Source organism: Orcinus orca, chromosome 17, assembly GCF_937001465.1.
Source record: "Orcinus orca chromosome 17, mOrcOrc1.1, whole genome shotgun sequence".
NCBI lineage: Eukaryota > Metazoa > Chordata > Mammalia > Artiodactyla > Delphinidae > Orcinus > Orcinus orca.
The window spans coordinates 51,341,662-51,362,571 of record NC_064575.1 but is presented as its reverse complement, the minus strand read 5'-3'; the positions used below and the strand labels follow the sequence as shown (position 1 = coordinate 51,362,571).

At 36.5% G+C, this 20,910-nt stretch overlaps 2 protein-coding genes across 3 annotated transcripts in view; both read left to right on the top strand.

Moving 5' to 3' along the window:
* RGS22 (regulator of G protein signaling 22) overlaps positions 1 to 20,910 on the top strand; it is a 181,628-nt gene that overhangs the window by 27,443 nt on the left and 133,275 nt on the right. The window lies entirely within an intron of this gene.
* On the top strand, positions 1,448 to 2,930 carry LOC101277112 (growth hormone-inducible transmembrane protein-like). Its single transcript, XM_033438203.2, is given in 1 exon segment — positions 1,448 to 2,930. A coding segment is annotated over 1 exon segment (1,017 nt). The 5' UTR covers positions 1,448 to 1,576; the 3' UTR covers positions 2,594 to 2,930.

Sequence of the window (20,910 nt, the reverse complement as noted above, 5' to 3'; positions counted from 1 at the left end):
TTATGATTCTTTTAATGTGTTATTGAATTCACCCTCTGTGTTTTATTGGGGATTTTTGCATCTTTGTTCATCAGGTATATTGGCCTGTAATTTTCTTTTTCTTTTCTTTTTTTTTTGTAGTGTCTTTGATTTTGGTATCAGGGTAATGCTGGCCTTGTTGGATGAGTTTGGAAGTGTTCCTTCCTCTTCAATTTTTTGGAATAGTTTGAGGATAGGTGTTAACTCTTTTTAAAATGTTTGGTAGAATTCCCCTGTGAAGGCTTCTGGTCTTTGACTTTTGTTTGTTGGGAGGTGTTTTTTTTTTTATTATTGCTAATTCAATTTCATTATTGGTAATTTGTCTGTTAAGATTTTCTATTTCTTCATGATTGAGTCTTAGAAGATTGTATATTTTTAGGAATTTATCCATCTCTTCTAGGTTGTCCAGCTTATTGACAAATAATTGTACTAGTCTCTTATGATTCTTTGTATTTCTGTGATATTTGTTGTAACTTCTCTTTCATTTCTGATTTTATTTATTTGGGATCTCTCTTATTTCTTGATGAGTCTGGGTAAAGTTTATCAATTTTGTTTACCTTTTCAAAGAACTAGCTCTTCATTGATCTTTTCTTTTTTTAAGTCTCTATTTCATGTATTCCTGCTCTGATATTTATTATTTTCTTCCTTGTACTAACTTTGGGCTTCATTTTTCTTCTTTTTCTAGTTCCTTTAGCTGTAAAGATACATTGCTTATTTGAGATTTTTCTTATTTCTTGAGGAAGGCCTGTATCACCATGAACTTCCCTCTTAGAACTGCTTTTGCTATGTCCCATAGACTTTGGAAAGTTGTGTTTTCATTTTCATTTGTTTCAAGGTATTTTTTATTTCCTCTTTGATTTCTTCACTGATCCACTGGTGGTTTAGTAGCATGTTATTTGGTCCCTCCATGTTTGTGTCTTTTCCAGTTTTCTTCTTGTACTTGATGTCTAGTTTCATACCATTGTGGTCAGAAAAGATGATTGATGTGATTTCAGTCTTCTTAAATTTATTGAGAATTGTTTTGTGGCCTAACATGTGAGCTATCCTGAGTAATGTTCCATGTGTACTTGAAAAAAAACGTGTATTATGAAATTTTTGGGTGGAATGTTCTGTATCTGTCTGTTAGGTGTATCAGGTCTACTGTGTCATTTAAAGCCGATGTTTTCTTACTGATTTTCTGTCTGGATGATCTGTCTGTTGATGTATGTTGGGCACTAAATTCCCCTACTATTATTGTGTTACTGTCTATTTCTCCTTTTGTGTGTGTCAATATTTGCTTTATATACTTAGATGCTCCTATGTTGGTGCTTAAATATTTATGAATGTTATATCCTTTTCTTGGATTGACCCTTTTTATCATTATGTAATGCCTTCCTTTGTCTTTTGTTGCAGTGTTTGTTTTAAAGTCTATTTTAGGCATGTGCAGTCAGTAAGAGGTGGGCAGAGGATGCGGGAGATGTGCGTGGCTGTGTTTCGCAGGCCCCGAAGGGGAACTGCATGCTTGAGGTGACCAGGGACTGAGCATTTCAGATCTGCTTGGTAAACCTGGTGCCTCACCATGCTGGCCACAAGACTTGTGTGTCTCCAGACACTACCTTCCAGGGTTTTCTGCCAAGGTTTCACCAGGGCCTCCCCTGTTGTGAAGAATTCCATCACAAAGAATCAGTGGCTCTTAACACCCAGCAGGGAATATGCCACCAAGACAAGAATTGGAATTCAGCATGGGAAAACTAGCCAAGAACTCAAGGAGACAGCTTTGGAACAATCATTGGAAAAAATATTTTAAATTGATCAGATGGAAAGATGGTTTATTGCTGCAGTTGATCTTGGAGCTTTGTGCTACTATGGCTTGGGAATGCCAATGTCTAATGAGATTGGAGCTATTGAAAAAGCTGTAATTTGGCCTCAGTATGTGAAGGATAGAATTCATTCCATCTATATGTACTTAGCAGGAAGTATTGGCATAACAGCTTTGTCTTCCCTGGCTGTGAGCAGAACTCCTGCTCTCATGAACTTCATGATGAGAGGCTGTTGGGTGACAGCTGGTGCAACCTTTGCATGCATGATTGAAGCTGGAATACTGGTACGGAGCCCAGGCCCAAAGCGTCTTGCTTGGTTACTACATTCTGGTGTGATGGGTGCAGTGGTGGCTCTTCTGATGATGTTAGGGGGGCCTCTTCTTGTCAGAGCTGTATGGTACACGGCTGGCATTGTGGGAGGCCTCTCTACCATGGCCATGTGTGTGCCCAATGAGAAGTTTGTGAACATGGGAGCACCCCTGGGTGTGGGCCAGGGTGTTGTCTTTGTGTCCTCACTAGGATCTGTGTTTCTTCCACCTACCACTGTGGCTGGTGCCACTCTGTACCCAGTGGCAATTTATGGCGGATTAGTTCTTTTCAGCACGTTTCTCCTGTATGATACACAGAAAGTAATCAGGCATGCAGAAGTAGTACCAGTATATGGAGTTAAAAAATATGATCCCATCAATTCGATGTTGGGAATCTACATGGACATTTTAAACATATTTATGCAAGTTGCCAGTATTCTAGCAACTGGAGGCAACAGAAAGAAGTGAAGTGACTCAGCTTCTGACTTCCTTAATACATCAGATATCTGGCTTGTCTAATAGGGGCAGATATTCTTTAAATAGTTTGTGCAAGCAGCTTTCATGGAAGTTTAGAAGATAGGAACTTGTCAACATGTTTCAAGTGTTCCAGTAATGTGATGCTTCAGGTCTGCTTTTTCTTCTGGAGAATAAACTCAGTAGTTCTCTTCCAAATAGCACACACATTTTCAATTCTCATGTTTGAGTAATTCTAAAATGTTCTAATGAATGTGAAAACCAAGTTTTGTGTTGCAGGAATTTAAGTATTTTATCTATTATTAAATTTATTTGGTTAAGTGAAATTTAGCAAACTGTGTACCTGCATTTTTCATTTGGAATGTGGAATATTAACAAGTAATGTCATAAGCGATATAGGGGTTTGGTAAAGGGACCAGAGAGAAGTAAAGGGACACCTGCAGTCTTTCTTTGAATACTTAGAACTTAACAGTCGTGTAATTGTGGTGAGCCAGTGAAGGGGTCTGGATGTTTGGAAACAAGTCATGGCTGTACATCTGCTGAACTTGTCAGAAGTGTTGAGCAGAAAACAAAGACATAAGCGATTCTCCGGGCTCTCCTTACAGTACAGATGTGATCATATTTGGCTTTTCATTGTTTGACACTGTCAGGAGAGTCCACAGTGCTAATCATACGGAGAATTCCTGTTATATATATTATGTGTGTGTGTAAGCCTTACTTTTGAGCTGTCTAGAACAAAATATCCTTAAAACATTCAGGAAAAAATATTCAAAGCATGAAAATTGTTGCATTTTTAAGTATACAAACAACATGTGCATAATTGCTGAATGTTTTTGCAAATTTATTGAAATGTTTAAAGGAATACATGCTTGCCTTTCTCATCTCTTCCGGCTTTAAAGCTTTTATCAGAGAAGCCTGTTTGTGGTTTACACTTGAGACTATGAAAGCAGTTTTTCCCCTCAGATTTGGTTTCTTGGATTCCCTCTCAGAGGAATCACTAAAAAAAGGAAGGCAAAGCAAGGCTTCTTTCATGAACCATATCAATCAAAAATGTAATGGAGGAAATGCTTCATTAGAGTTTCCCCTAGCAGAATTTTTCTTCTCTCCTCCACAGACCATTATTTAACTCTCTTGTGCCATTTGTAAATTTTTTGATACTGAAGAGTTATTTTTGGACATTCTTATGAATGAAATAAGTGTGTGATTATTGAGAGAGTTGGTGTTTTGACAAATATTTATTACAGTAATCCATAAATAACTATTCTAACCACTTCAAGTTACATAGGGTGCTTATTTCTGAAATAATAAAGGTTCTGGCCAGATTAAAAAAAATAAAGTCTATTTTATCTGATATGAGTATTGTTATCCCAGCTTTCTTTTGGTTTCCATTTGTATGGAATATCTTTTCCATCCTTTAACTTTCCGTCTGTGTGTGTCTTTAGATCTGAAGTGAATCTCCTGTAGGCAGCACATAGATGGGTCTTGTTTTCTTATCCATTCAGCCACCCAATGTCTTTCGATTGGAGCATGTAGTCTATTTACATTTAAAGTCATTATTGATAGGTATGTACTTATTAATTTTTTTCTGGTTCTTTTAGTAGTTCTTCTTCCTTTCTTCTCTCTTGCTCTCTTCCTTTGTGACTTGATGGCTTTCTTTGATGCTATGCTTGGGTTCTTTTATCTTTATTTTTTGTGTGTTTATCATAGGTTTTTGTTTGTGATTCCCATGAGGTTCATGAATATAACCTATATATACATGGCAGTTTATTTTAAGTTGATAGTTGCTTAAGTTCAAATGCATTCTAAAAGCATCATTGGGCTTCCCTGGTGGTGCAGTGGTTGAGAGTCCCCCTGCTGATGCAGGGGACACGGGTTCGTGCCCCAGTCCAGGAAGATCCCACATGCCACAGAGTGGTTTGGCCCGTGAGCCATGGCCGCTGAGCCTGAGTGTCTGGAGCCTGTGCTCCGCAATGGGAGAGGCCACAACAGTGAGAAGCCCACGTACCACAAAAAAAATAAATAAAAATAAAATAAAAGCATCATATTGTTACTACTCCCCCATGTTTTATGTTTTTGACATCATATTTTATACCTTTTTATTTTATTGTAGTTATAGTTGATTTTACTACTTTTGTCTTTTAGGCATCATACTAGCTTTTTAAGTAACTGATATCCTTTACTATATATAATTTTTGCCTTTACCAGTGTAATTTTTTTCTTTCAAATATTTTCTTATCTCTATTTATGGCCTTTTCTTTTCCACTTAAAGAAGATCCTTTAACATTTCTCATAAGGGTGGTTTAGAAGTGATGAACTCCTTTATCTTTTGCTTCTCTTGGAAACTCTTTATCTTTCCTTTAATTCTGAACGATAATCTTGCCAAGTAGAGCATTCGTGGTTGTAAGTTTTTATTTTTCAGCCCTTTAATATATTATGCCACTCTCTTCAGGCCTGAAAAGGTACTGCTGAAAAATAAGCTTGTAGTCTTATGGAAGTTCCCTCGTATGTGACTAGTTATTTTTCTCTTGCTGCCTTTAAAATTCTTCCTTTATCTTTAATTTTGCCGTTTTAATTATGGTATGTTTTGGTGTGGATCTCTTTGGGTTCATCTTCTTTGGGACTCTGTGTGCTTCCTGGTTCTCAATATCTATGTCCTTCTCCAGGTTAGGGAAGTTTTCAGCCATTATTTCTTCAAATAAGCTTTTGCCCCTTTCTCTCTCTCTCTTACTTCTGAGTCATCTACAAATTTTAGTATGCCTGATGTTGTCTCAGAGGTCCCATAAACTATCCTCATTTTTTTAAAAAAACTTTTTTCTCTTCTGATTGGGTGATATCCACTTTTCTGTCTTCCAGATCGCTGATCTCTTCTTCCATATCATCTATTTTGCTATCAGTCCCCTCTAGTGTATTTTTCATTTCAGTTATTGTATACTTCAGCTCTGATTGGTTCTTTCTTATATTTTCTGACTCTGTTGAAGTTCTCAGTGTGTTTCTCCTTTCTTCTCCCAAGTTCAGTGAGCACCTTTATTATTATTACTTTGAACTATTTATAAGGTACCTTTCTTATCTCCATTTTGTTAAGCTTTTTTTTTTTTCCTGAAGTTTTAGCTTGTTCTCTTTTTTTGGAACATATTCCTCTGTTTCCTCTGTTTGGCTTTCTGTATTTTTTTTGATTTAATTTAATTTATTTTTTACACAGCAGGTTCTTATTAGTCATCAATTTTATATACATCAGTGTGTCCATGTCAATCCCAATCACCCAATTCAGCACACCACCACCACCACCCCCTGCCACTTTCCCCCATTGGTTTCCATATGTTTGTTCTCTACATCTGTGTCTCAGTTTCTGCCCTGCAAACCGGTTCTGTACCATTTTTCTAGGTTCCACATAAATACCTTAATATATGATATTTGTTTTTCTCTTTCTGACTTACTTCACTCTGTATGACAGTCTCTAGATCCATCCCTGTCTCAACAAATGACCCAATTTTGTTCCTTTTTATGGCTGAATAATATTCCATTTTATATATGTACCACATCTTCTTTATCCATTCATCTGTCGATGGGCATTAAGTTGCTTCCATGACCTGCCTATTGTAAATGGTGCTACAATGAACATTGGGGTGCATGTGTATTTTTTGAATTATGGTTTTCTCTGGGTTTATGCCCAGTAGTGGGATTGCTGGATCATATGGTAATTCTATTTTTACTTTTTTAAGGAACCCCCATACTGTTCTCCATAGTGGCTGTATCAATCTACATTCCCACCAACAGTACAAGAGGGTTCCCTTTCTCCACACCCTATCCAGCATATGTTGTTTGTAGATTTTCTGAAGATGCCCATTCTAACTGGTGTGAGGTGGTACCTCATTGTAGTTTTGATTTCCATTTCTCCAGTAGTGATCTTGAGCAGCTTTTCATGTGCTACTTGGCCATATGTATGTCTTCTTTTGAGAAATGTATGTTTAGGTCTTCTGCCCGTTTTTGGATTGGGTTCTTTGTTTTTTTAATATTGAGCTGCATGAGCTGTTTATATATTTTGGAGATTAATCCTTTGTCTGTTGATTCGTTTGCAGATATTTTCTCCCATTCTGAGGGTTGTCTTTTCGTCTTGTTTATGTTTTCCTTTGCTGTGCAAAAGCTTTTAAGTTTCATTAGGTCCCATTTATCTTTGTTTTTATTTCCATTACTTTAGGAGGTAGATCAAAAAAGGTCTTGCTGTGATTCATGTCAAAGAGTGTTCTTCCTATGTTTTCCTCTAAGAGTTTTACAGTGTCTGGTCTTACATTTAGGGCTCTAATACATTTTGAGTTTATTTTTGTGTATGGTGTGAGGGAGTGTTCTAATTTCATTCTTTTACATGTAGCTGTCCAGTTTTCCCAGCACCATTTATTGAAGAGACTGTCTTTTCTCCATTGTATATCCTTGCCTCCTTTGTCATAGACTAGTTGACCATAGGTGTGTGGGTTTATCTGTGGCCTTTCTATCTTCTTCCATTCATCTATGTTTCTGTTTTTGTGCCAGTACCATATTGTCTTGATTACTGTAGCTTTGTAGTATAGTCTGAAGTCAGGGAGTCTGATTCTTCCAGCTCTGTTCTTTTCCCTCAAGACTACTTTGGCTTTTTGGGATCTTTTGTGTCTCTGTACAAATTTTAAGATTTTTTGTTCTAGTTCTGTAAAAAATGCCATTGGTAATTTGATAGGGATTGCATTGAATCTGTAGATTGCGTTGGGTAGTATCGTCATTTTCACAATATTGATTCTTCCAATCCAAGAACATGTTATATCTCTCCATCTATTGGTATCATCATTAATTTCTTTCATCAGTGTCTTATAGTTTTCCACATACAGGTCTTTTGTCTCCCTAGGTAGATTTATTCCTAGGTATTTTATTCTTTTTGTTGCCATGGTAAATGGGAGTGTTTCCTTAATTTCTCTTTCGGATTTTTCATCATTAGTGTTAAAGAATGCAAGAGATTTCTGTGAATTAATTTTGTATCCTGCAACTTTACCAAATTCATTGATTAGCTCTAGTAGTTTTCTGGTGGCATCTTTAGGATTCTCTGTGTATAGTATCATGTCATCTGCAAACAGTGACAGTTTTACTCATTCTTTTCCAATTTGTATTCCTTTTATTTCTTTTTCTTCTCTGATTGCCGTGGCTAGGACTTCCAAAACTATGTTGAATAATAGTGGTAAGGGTGGACATCCTTGTCTCGTTCCTGATATTAGAGGAAATGCTTTCAGTTTTTCACCACTGAGAATGATGTTTGCTGTGGGTTTGTTGTATATGACCTTTATTATGTTGAGGTAGGTTTCCCTATGCCCACTTTCTGGAGAGTTTTTATCATAAATGGGTGTTGAATTTTGTGAAAAGCTTTTTCTGCAAGTATTGAGATGATCATATGGTTTTTCTTCTTCAATTTGTTAATATGGTGTATCACATTGATTGATTTGCATATACTGAAGAATCCTTGCATCCCTGGGATAAATCCCACTTGATCATGGTGTATGATCCTTTTAATGTGTTGTTGGATTCTGTTTGCTAGTATTTTGTTGAGGATTTTTGCATCTATATTCATCAGTGATATTGGTCTGTAATTTTCTTTTTTGTAGTATCTTTGTCTGGTTTTGGTATCAGGGTGATGATGGCCTCATAGAATGAGCTTGGGAGTGTTCTCTCCTCTGCAATTTTATGGAATAGTTTGAGTAGGATGGGTGTTAGCTCTTCTCTAAATGTTTGATAGAATTCACCTGTGAAGCCATCTGGTCCTGGACTTTTGTTTGTTGGAAATTTTTTTTTTTTTTTTTGCGGTACGCAGGCTTCTCACTGCCGTGGCCTCTCCTGTTGTGGAGCACAGGCTCCGGATGCGCAGGCTCAGCTGCCAGGGCTCACGGGCCCAGTTGCTCCGTGGCATGTGGGATCTTCCCGGACCGGGGCACGAATCCGTGTCCCCTGCATTGGCAGGCGGACTCTCAACCACTGCGCCACCAGGGAAGCCCCTGCTGGAAGATTTTTAATTACAGTTTCAATTTCATTACTTGTGATTGGTCTGTTCATATTTTCTGTTTCTTCCTGGTTCAGTCTTGGAAGGTTATACCTTTCTAAGAATTTGTCCATTTCTTCCAGGTTGTCCATTTTATTGGCACAGAGTTGACTGTAGTAGTGTCTTAGGATGCTTTGTATTTCTGCGGTGTCTGTTGTAACTACTCCTTTTTCATTTCTGATTTTATTGATTTGAGTCCTCTCCCTCTTTTTATTTGCTATATTGTTTTCTTTGTTTCTATTTCATTTATTTTTGCTCTATCTTTATGATTTCTTTCCTTCTGCTAACTTTGGGTTTTGTTTGTTTTGTCTTCTCTAGTTCCTTTAGGTGTAAGGTTAGATTGTTTATTTGAGATTTTTCTTGTTTCTTGAGGTAGGCTTGTATAGCTTGTATAGCTATAAACTTATAGCTATAAACTTCCCTCTTAGAACTGCTTTTGCTACATCCCATAGGTTTGGATCATCGTGTTTTCATTGTCATTTGTCTGTAGGTATTTTCTGATTTCCTCTTTGATTTCTTCAGTGATCTCTTGGTTATTTAGTAACGTATTGTGTAGCCTCCATGTGTTTGTGTTTTTCACGTTTTTTTCCCTGTAATTAATTTCTAATCTCATAGTGTTGTTTGTGGTCAGAAAAGATGCTTGATATGATTTCAATTTTCTTAAATTTACTGACGCTTGATTTGTGACCCAAGATATGATCTATCTAGGAGAATGTTCCATGCACACCTGAGAAGAAAGTGTAATCTGCTGTTTTTGGATGGAATGTCCTATAAATATCAATTAAATCTATCTTGTCTGTTGTGTCATTTAAAGCTTCTGTTTTCTTATTTATTTTCATTTTGGATGATCTGTCCATTTGTGTAAGTGAGGTTTTAAAGTCCCCCACGATTATTGTGTTTCTGTCGATTTCCTCTTTTATAGCTGTTAACAGTTGCCTTATGTTGAGGTGCTCCTATGTTGGATGCATATATATTTATAATTGTTATATCTTCTTCTTGGATCGATCCGCTGATCATTGTGTAGTGTCCTTCCTTGTCTCTTGTAACATTCTTTATTTTAAAGTCTATTTTTTCTGATACGAGTATTGCTGCTCCAGCTTTCTCTTAATTTCCATTTGCATGGAATATCTTTTTCCATCCCCTCACTTTCAATCTGTATGTGTCCCTAGGTCTGAAGTGGGTCTCTCGTGGACAGCATACATATGGGTCTTGCTTTTGTATCCATTCAGCAAGCCTGTGTCTTTTGGTTGGAGCATTTAATCCATTCACGTTTAAGGTAATTATCGATATGTATGTTCCTATGACCATTTTCCTAATTGTTTTGTGTTTGTTTTTGTAGGTCCTTTTATTCTCCTGTGTTTCTCACTTAGAGAAGTTCCTTTAGCATTTGTTGTAGAGCTGGTTTGGTGGTGCTGAATTCTCTTAACTTTTGCTTGTCAGTAAAGCTTTTGATTTCTCCATCGAATCTGAATGAGATCCTTGCCGGGTAGAGTAATCTTGGTTGTAGGTTCTTCCCTTTTATCACTTTAAATATATCATGCCACTCCCTTCTGGCTTGTAGAGTTTCTGCTGAGAAATCAGCCATTAACCTTATGGGATTTCCCTTGTATGTTATTTGTCATTTTTCCCTCGCTTTCAATAATTTTTCTTTGTCTTTAATTTTTGCCAATTTGATTAGTATGTGTTTCGGTGTGTTTCTCCTTGGGTTTATCCTGTATGGGACTCTCTGTGCTTCCTGAACTTGGGTGGCAATTTCCTTTCCCATGTTAGGGAAGTTTTCAACTATAATCTCTTCAAATATTTCCTCTGGTCCTTTCTCTCTCTCTTCTCCTTCTGGGACCCCTATAATGCGAATGTTGTTGCATTTAATGTTGTCCCAGAGGTCTCTTAGGCTGTCTTCATTTCTTTTCATTCATTTTTCTTTATTCTGTTCTGCAGCAGTGAATTCCACCAGTCTCTCTTCCAGGTCACTTATCCATTCTTCTGCCTTAGTTATTCTGCTATTGTTTCATTCTAGTGTAGTTTTCATTTCAGTTATTCTACTGTTCATCTCTGTTTGTTTGTTCTTTAAGTCTTCTAGGTCTTTGTTAAACATTTCTTGCATCGTCTCGATCTTTGCCTCCATTCTTTTTCTGAGGTCCTGGATCATCTTCACTATCATTATTCTGAATTCTTTTTCTGGAAGGTTGCCTATCTCCACTTCATTGAGTTGTTTTTCTGGAGCTTTATCTTGTTCCTTCATCTGGTACATAGCCCTCTGCCTTTTCTTCCTTTCTTTCTTTCTGGGAATGTGGTTTTTGTTCCACAGGCTGCAGGATTGTAGTTCTTCTTGCTTTTGCTGTCTGCCCTCTGGTGGATGAGACTATCTAAGAGGCTTGTGCAAGCTTTCTGACTCGGGGGACTGGTGATAGGTAGAGCTGGGTATTGCTCTGGTGGGCAGAGCTCAGTAAAACTTTAATCTGCTTGACTGCTGATGGCTGGGGCTGGGTTCCCTGCCTGTTGTTTGTTTGGCCTGAGGCAACCGCACACTGGAACCTACCTGGGCTCTTTGGTGGGGTTAATGGCAGACTCTGGGAGAGCTCACGCCTAGGAGTACTTCCCAGAACCTCTGCTGCCAGTTTCCTTGTCCTCACGGTGAGCCACAGCCACCCTCCACCTGTGCAGGAGACCCTCCAACACTAGCAGGTAGGTCTGGTTCAGTCTCCCTTGGGGTCACTGCTCCTTCCCCTGGGTCCCGATTTGTACACTACTTTGTGTGTGCCCTCCAGAGTGGAGTGCCTGTTTCCCCCAGTCCTGTCGAAGTCCTGCAGTCAAATCCCGCTAGCCTTCAATGTCTGATTCTCTAGGTCCTGTTGCCGGACCCCCAGGTTGAGAAGCCTGACGTGAGGCTCAGAACCTCCACTCCAGTGGGTGAACTTCTGTGGGATTAGTGTTCTCCAGTCTGTGTGTCACCCACCCAGCAGTTATGAGATTTGATTTTACTGTGATTGCCCCCCTGCCCCCGTCTCATTGTGGCTTCTCCTTTGTCTTTGGATGTGGGGTATCTTTTTTGGTGAGTTCTAGTGTCTTCCTCTTGATGATTGTTCAGCAGCTAGTTGTGATTCTGGTGTTCTTGCAAGGTGGAGTGAGAGCATGTCCTTCTACTCTGCCATCTTGGTTCAGTGACTTTCTGTATTTGATTCTGTGAATCAGGCCAAACAGATACCTCTCCTGATGTTGAAGATGTGGCCTTGTGTAGGAGTATTCCTTGTGTAAAGTGCTTGTGCTAGGAAGCTTTGGAATGCCAGCTGGAGCTGGAGAGGATGTGGACTGGGATGGGGGGGGGTGTCCCCAGGGCATACAGCATCGGGGCTCCCTTGGTAGGATGGTTGGAGTTGTAGTAGGCCCATGCCAGGGTTTCCCCAGACGTGCCTCTCCAGGGCTGCTCTAGCAAGATAACTGTAGCTGGAGTGGGTGCAGGTTGAGTATTCCCAGGTTGCACTGCATGGGGTTGAGATTTCTGATCTTGAAATTACATTGTGTGGCTCTGAGTCCCTGGCGTTAAATTCTCTCAGCTTCTGAATTTTGTCTCCCTAGCATGATGTATAAGAACTTGGGTTCTAATATTGGCTCTTCAACTTACTAGTCTGTGCTTTTATACAAGTCATTTTGATGAGCCTCATTTTCCCCATCTGTCAAATGATGCCTTCAATACCTACTATTTAGGTTTGTTATGTGAATCAAATGAAAATAATAATGTGTAACAATACTGTTTTCTCTTGATTTAAAATGTCTGATGGACATTTTAAGCTAACATATATCTAATACTTAAAACATAGCTCTTCTCCAGCCTGGAAAGTCTTCAATTCTTCTTTTACTGAATTCAGATATATTTCTGTCTTTCTTGTTTAATTTCATCAAATTAAATGTATTAATAATAATAACAGTATTTATAAATATTGTTTATAAATACAAAAATAAAAATAGTAATAACAACTATGTTATAGCATTGTTTTGAATTTAAAACAAGGAAATCTATTATGGACAGTTTAGCACTGTATAAACATTTAGTTAAAAACTTTTTTCCCTAGTTGGGACAGTGATATTTATTGGTTTATTCAGTTTCTTCAGTGAACAGAAATTTTTTATTTCATGGAAGTCTTTATAACCTATTTCTTTATTGTTAAAAACTGTTTATTAGGAGCTTCTTATTTTTTTTATTGAGGTACAGTTGACATAGAACATTATATTAATTTCAGGTGTACAACATAATGATTCAATATCGGTGTACAAGGAGCTTCTTAACTTGAGTTATGTATTTTGACACAGTCTCTCAGAAAGATCTAAAAGGTGATCTTACTCGATATAGTTGAGGTAGACTGTGATTCATTAAATATACATACTGTAAACAACAGGGCAACAATTTAAAAATATTTTAAAGAGGTATAAATATATAATAATAGTGGAGACAAAAAGGAATAAGAAAGTACTCAAACCAAAAACAGGCAGAAAATGAGGAAAAAAGAAATAAAGGATATACGGAACAAGCAGAAAACAAGATGGTAGATTTTGAGCAAACCACATCAGTAATTAGCAGCACCTTAATCATATACATAAATAATTACATTAAATTTAAATGGCTTACACACCCCAATTAAGAGTCAGAGTCAGATGGGTTAAAAAAAAGACCCACCACTATTTTCTGTCTATAAGAACATCACCTTAAATATAATACAAAATTTTGTTGTAAGTAAAAGAATGCAAAAAGCTATACCATACAATTACTAATTGAAAGAAAGCTGGATTGACTGTATTAATATCAGAGTAGACTTCAGAAGAAGGCATCTTGCTATGGATATAAAGAGACATCACATAGTGATAAAGGGATCAATTCACCAAGAAAGCATAACAACCCATAATTATGCACCTTACAAAAGACCTTCAGAATACATGAAATAAAAGCTGATAGCACTGAAAAGAGAAATAGACAATCCATAGTTATAGTTAAAGACTTAAACACTGTTCTCCCAGTAATCCAATAAAAAAAAGACAGAAGATCAGTAAGGATATAGGAAATCTGAACAACACTAGGAATCCAGTCAATCTAATTGATGTTTCTAGAATAATTCACCTCACAACTGCAGAGTACACAGTCTTTTTCAAGTACACTTGGAATATTTACCAAAATAGACCAATTCTGGGCTGTAATACAAATTTCAACAAATTTGAAACCGTGCAAAATGAGTTCTCTGACCGTAACAAAATTAAACTATAAGTCAGTAACAGAAAGACACCTGAAAAATCCCCAAATATGTAATTAAACAACAGACTTCTAAATAGCCCATAGCTCAAAGAATAAGTCCCAAGGAAGTTAGAAATTATGGGGAATTGAATAAAAATTAAAATGCAACATAAAATTTGTGCAGTGCAACTAAATAATTCTTTAGAGATAAATTTATAGCATTAAGTGCTTATGTTAGAAAAAACTAAAGATCGCAAATCAATGATCTAAGCTTCTACCTTAGGAAACTAGAAATAGAAAATTAAGCCCAAATTAAATAAATAAATGACATAATCAGTTAAGTGGAAAACAGAAAGACAAGAGAGAAAATCAATGAAAATAAAGGCTAGTTCTCTGAAAAAAAATCAATGAAATTGATAAACTTTTAGCCAGAATGATGAGGAAAAAATATGAGAAGAAATAACTGATCAGTATCACAAATGAAAGAGGGGACAGCAGTATGGATACTACAGACATTCAAAGAAGATAAGGGAATACAAACAGCTTTATGTCCATAAACTCAGTAATTAAATGAAATAGACATATTCCTTGAAAGATACAAATTACCAGTGCTAACTCAAAAGGATATATGTAATCTGAATAGTTCTAAATCTATTAAAGAAATTGGATTCATAGTTTAAAATCTTCCTACATCATACTTAATGGTGAGCAACCCAAGTTTTCTCACTAAGATCAGATACAAGGCAAGGATGTCTCCTCCCACCAATCCTTTTCAACATTGTAATGGAAGTCCTTGCTAATGCAGTAAGGCAAGAAAAGGAAATACAAGTTATACAGATTGAGAAGAAAGACATAAAAATGTCTTTGTTCACAGATGACATGATCATCTATATAGAAAATCTGAAAGAATAAGCAAAAAAACTCCTGGAACTAATAAGCAATTATAGCAACATTGCAGGATACAAGGTTAACATACAAATGACAATTGCTTTCCTATATACTAACAATGAACAAGTGGAATTTGAAAATAAAACCACAATACCATTTATAATAATAATAACATTTACCATAATAATAAACATAATACCACTAGCATCCCCCCAAATGAAATACTTAGGTATAAATCTAACAAAATATGTACAAGATCTATATGAGGAAAACTATAAAACTCTGATGAATGAAATTAAGGAACCAAATAGAGATATTCTATGTTCCTGGATTGAAAGACTTGATATTGTCAAGATATCAGTTTTTCCCAACTTGATTTATAGATTCAATGCAATCTCAATTAAAATCCCAGCAAATTTTTTAATGGATATTAACAAACTGATTCTAAATTTTTTGTAGGGAGCCAAAAGAGTTGGAGGACTGATGCTAACCCAACTTCAAGACTTACTGTAAAGTTACACTAACCAATACAGTGTGGTATCAGTGAAAGAAAACACAAATAGATCAATGGAACAGAATAGAGAGCCCCAAAATAGACTCCCATAAATATAGTCAACTGATCTTTGACAAAGGAGCAAAGTTAATACAGTGGAGCAAAACAGTCTTTTTATTTTTAAGTGAAAGCAGGCTTATTTCAAAAAACACTCCTTTCAACAAATGGTGCAGCAACAACTGGACATCCAGTGCAAAAGAAATGAATCTAGACACAGACTTGACACCCTTCACAGAAATTAACTCAAAAGTAGATCATAGTCCTAAATGCAAAACACAAAACTATAAAACTGCTAGATGATAATACAGCAGAAAACCTAGATAACCTTTGGTAAGGTGACTTTTTAGATACAATATCAGAGACATGATCCATGAAAGAAATCATTGTTAAGCTGAATTTCATTAAATTTAAAAATTTCTGCTCTGCATAAGACATTATTATCAAGAGAATTAAAAGACTAGCCAAAGACTTGAAGAAAATATTAGCAAAAGACACATCTGATAGAGGACTGTTATCCAAACTAACAATAAGAAAACAAACAACCTGATTTTAAAATGGGCCAAAGAAGATATAGAAATGGCAAGTAAGTATATAAAAGATGGTCCACATTATATGTCATCAGGAAAATGCAAATTAAAACAACAGTAAGATACTAGTACACACCTATTAGAATGGCCAAAATCCAGAACACTGACAACACCAAATGTTAATGAAGATGTGGAGCAACAGGAAATCACATACATTGCTGGTGGAAATGCAAAAGTGGTACAGCCACTTTGGAGGACATTTTGATGGTTTCTTATAAAACTAACATACTCTTAGCATACATTTCAGCAATCATACTCCCTGGTTATTTACCCAAAGGAGTTGAAAATATATGCCCACACAGAAACCTGCATATGGATGTTTATAGTAGCTTTATTCATAATTGTCAAAACTTGGAAGCAAGTAAGATGCCCTTCATTAGATGAGTGGATAACTAAACTGTGTAAATCCAGACAATGGGATATTATAGAGTGGTAAGAAGAAATGAGCTTTCAATCCACAAAAAATACATGGAGGGACCTTAAATACATATTTCCATGTGAAAGAAGCCAATTTGAAAAAGGCTACATACTGTATGATTCCAACTATATAATATTCTGGAAAAGGCACATCTATGTAGACAATGAAAAGATTAGTGGTTTTGTATAAACTGGACAACTGATAAGAACCTGCTGTATAAAAAAAAAATAAAATTCAAAAAAATACAGAATAAAATCAAACACATAAGAATATTAAAAAAAAAAAGATTAGTGATTACTAGGGGTTCCAGGGGCCAGAGGTGAATAGGCAGAGCATAGAGGACTTTTAGGGTAGTGAAAATACTCTGTATGATATTACACTGATGGATATATGTCATTATACATTTGTCCAAACCCACAGAACATACAACACCAAGAGTGAACCCTAAGGTAAACAATGGATTTGGGGTGATTATGATGTGTCCGTGTAGGTTCATTCTTGGTAAAAAATGTACCATTCTGTGAGTGATGTTCATAAAGGGGGAGGCTATGCATGTGTGGATGCAGGAGATATATAGGAAATCTTTATCTTCTCAGTTTTGTTGTAAACCTAAAACTGCTCCAAAAAAATAAGTCTTGAGGGAAGAAGATTTCCACAAAGAAAACTCTAGGTCCAGATGACTTCACTGGTGAATTCTGTCAAACCTTTAAAGATGAAGTAATACTAAATTTATGAAAACTCTTCCAAAAAAAAAACAAAAGAAGAGGGATCAATTTCCAACTCATTCCAGCATTATCCTTATACCAGCACTAGATAAAGAAATTTCAAAGAAAAGAAGAGCTTACAAACTAATATCCCTCATGAACATAGGCACAAAAAAGTTCAAAAACAGCAGACTGAATCTAGCAATGCAAAAAATACTAATAATGAAGCATATTTTAGAAGAAAACACAAATGTAAATCTTCATGACCTTATATAGGCATTGGTATTTTAGATATCACACCAAAAGCATAAACAACAAAAGAAAAAAACAGATAAATAAAAATATAAAACTTTTATGGTCTAAAGAAAGTAAAAAGACAACCCACAGAATGGGAGAAAATATTTGCCAATCATATATCTGATAAGGACTGTGTATCTAGACTGTGTAAAGAGCTCTTACAACTCAACAATAAAAGGACTACCCAATTTAAAAACGGACAAAGGATCTGAATAGGTATTTCTCCAAAGAAGATGTAAAAATGACCAATACACATATGAAAAGATGCTCAACATCTTTAGTCATAAGAGAAGTGCGTTCAACATTGGAAGGTGAGGTGGAGGAGTTGGAATGAATGGAGAGTGATTGCTAATGGGTATGGGTTTTTTGGAGAGGGTGATGAAAATGTTCTAAATTTGTGGTGATGGTTTCTGAATATACTAAAATCATTGGCTTATACTTTAAATGGATGAGTTGTGTGAAACATAAGCTATATCTCAAAGCTGTTATTAAAAAAAAGTGTTTGCACATACACACATCACAATGAACTATTTCTACTCACCTATTATGATGTACAAAATAAACAACAAATAAATATTGACAATACAAAATGCTAGCCAGGATGCAGAGCATCTAGAACTCTTACATTGTTGATGCAAATTACATTTGGGAAAACAGTTTGGCAGTTCTTCCTAAGTTAAACACATACCATACTACCTATCTATCTTATTCCTATATATTACCCCAAGAGAAATAGACAGTTATGTTCACATAAAAACCTGTATGTGAGGGATTCCCCTGGTGGCACAGTGGTTAAGAATCCGCCTGCCAATGCAGGGGACACAGGTTCGAGCCCTGGTCCGGGAAGATCCCACATGCCGCGGAGCAACTAAGCCTGTGCGCCACAACTACGGAACCTGAGCTCTAGAGCCTGCGAGCCACAACTACTGAGCCCATGTGCCACAACTACTGAAGCCTGGGCGCCTAGAGCCCGTGCTCCGGAACAAGAGAAGCCACTGCAGTGAGAAGTCCGCACACCGCGATGAAGAGTAGCCCCCACTCACCGCAACAAAGACCCAACGCAGCCAAAAATAAATAAATTAATTAATTAAAAACAAAAACCTGTATGTGAATGTCTCTAGTTGTTTTATTATAATCACCAAAAGCTAGAAACAACCCAAATTTCCTTACTGGGAATGGATAAATAAAATGTGGTTCATCAGTACAGTGGAGTACTACTCAGCAATGAAGAGGAATGGACTAGTGATCCATGGAAGAACATAGATCAATCTCACATGCATTATGCTAAATGAAAGAAGCCAGAGTCAAAGGCTACATACTATATTGATTCCATTTATATGACATTCTGGGAAAGGCAAAACTATATAGAGAACCTGTCAGTGGTTGCCAGGGCCTGGGGTTAGAGGGAGTCATTGACTGCAAAGTGTCATGAGGAAGTTTGGAGCTGTTGGAACTATTCTACATCTTGATTGTAGTCATGGTTACATGACTGTATGTAATTGTCAAAACTTGTAGCACTGTGTACTAAAAAGGATGGATTTTACTCTATGTAATTTATACTTCAGTAAATGACTAGACAGAAAATCTAGTCCATTGGCAGATAGCCATGCTTTATTTAGTTGCTCATACATATAAATATAATTTTTATTAATCTAATCCTGGTGACAGTTTAAAGAGCTTGTATATGGCTAATTGGAAGTAGTTCTAGAATGATTTACCTACCGACAGCCAGTTTCCCCTAACCTTTTGGTTATCTGTTTTTCTTAACATTTTTTTTAGTTTTAAGGATTAAATAATTTTATTCTAGGTAAATTATTTTTGTGTTTCTTATAGTATTTATTAATTTATCCTTCTATGGTTGGCAGGGTTGTTTTGTATCTTTTTGGTCTTTATATTTTAGTTACTTGAAAACACCTTGAAAGGATTTTTTAGCAGTTTGACTAAAGACTTTTCTTCAATTTTGATTTTATTTTTTTATACTTTTCATTAATTTTTAGGTCAAATAGATGCAAAACATACAAAAAGGAAAGAGTTATAGGTGAACTGTTCATTAGGTAAATATTAGGCAAACTGATTTTGTATGAACTGAGTAGTTCCACGGCCTTGTAGAATTCCTCAAGTGTTTATGTCGATTTTTATGTGCGGTCTGGTGTCTTTCTGTGATACATTGAATACATTGCTCATGAGAATTCAAGACTCCTGTGTGGTTGGTTGTCAGTGTGTAGCATATGTGGAATCCTTCTTACTCAAGATCCAAATGTCCTTCAGATCTCACTGATAAGCAGTCAACAAGATGCTACTGTTAAGGTGCTGGCTGTTTCCAAAGTTTCTTCTATTCTTTCAGTACCCAGAAGATAGTCTTTGGTGAAGGCAAGTGGGTGTTTTTGGCTAAACAGGAGGAAACCATTGTTTGCTCAGTTTTCCAGTCCTGGGGAGCCTAATGACTTGGTGCCACATGTCAGCATTGCTGAGCACAGGTGCACCCCCAAGAACATTAGCTTCTCAGATGGTGGCAGCACTGCTGTGTGAGCCTGCGAGTTCCTCAAAGGAGATAGCAGTGGTCTGCGTTGACTCTGATGTTAATATCACAGCAAAATTTTTGCTTTAGCAGACAGTCAGTGGAAGCCACATAGTGCAGACACATTTGCCTCACTGAAATGTGTACTTTATTGGTTGTTTTACTTCTTATTAGCATTTGTTTAGTGTCCAAGGTACTGGCATTGATTAGAATTCTGGAAAAAGTGAATATAAGACAAAATAGAAACAATAGTATATAAATGTCTTAGGATGAATAGCAACTTAGTAACTCTTCTGTAAATTCATGTGACCCTCACAACCTTAAGATAAAATCTAAACTCCATAATGTTATTTAAAACACTACTCATAATCAGGGCCCTGCCTACTTCTCCAGCCTTCCTCCCTCCATCTCTCAAATCTTACCCTGTGATCTATTAAACTTATCTTTATTTCTTTCCTCCTTCCCTCTTCAACCTAGCTAATCATGCTTCCAGTCAATTATAATTTTTAAAAATTTTTATTGGATTATAGTTGATTAACAATGTTGTGTTAGTTTCAGGTGTACAGCAAAGTGATTCAGTTATACATACACAAGTATTCTTGTTCAAATTCTTTTCCCATATAGGTCATTACAGAGTATTGAGTAGAGTTCCCTGTGCTATACAGTAGGTCCTTATTAGTTATCTATTTTATATATAATAGTAGTGTGTATATGTCAATCCCAATCTCTCAGTTTATCCTTTCCCCCTTCCCTCCATAACCGTAAGACTGTTTCTACATCTATGACTCTATTTCTGTTTTGTAAATAAGTTCATTTGTACCATTTTTTTAGATTCTACATATAAGTGATATCATATGATATTTGTCCTTCTCTGTCTGACTGTCATATGACAGTCTCTAGGTCCATATGTGGCTGCAAATGGCATTGTTTCATTCTTTTTTAATGGCTGAGTAATATTCCATTGCATATATGTACCACATCTTCTTTATCTCTTCTTCAGTCAATGGACATTTAGGTTGCTTCCAGTCCTGGATATTGTAAATAATGCTGCAGTGAACACTGGGATGCATGTATCT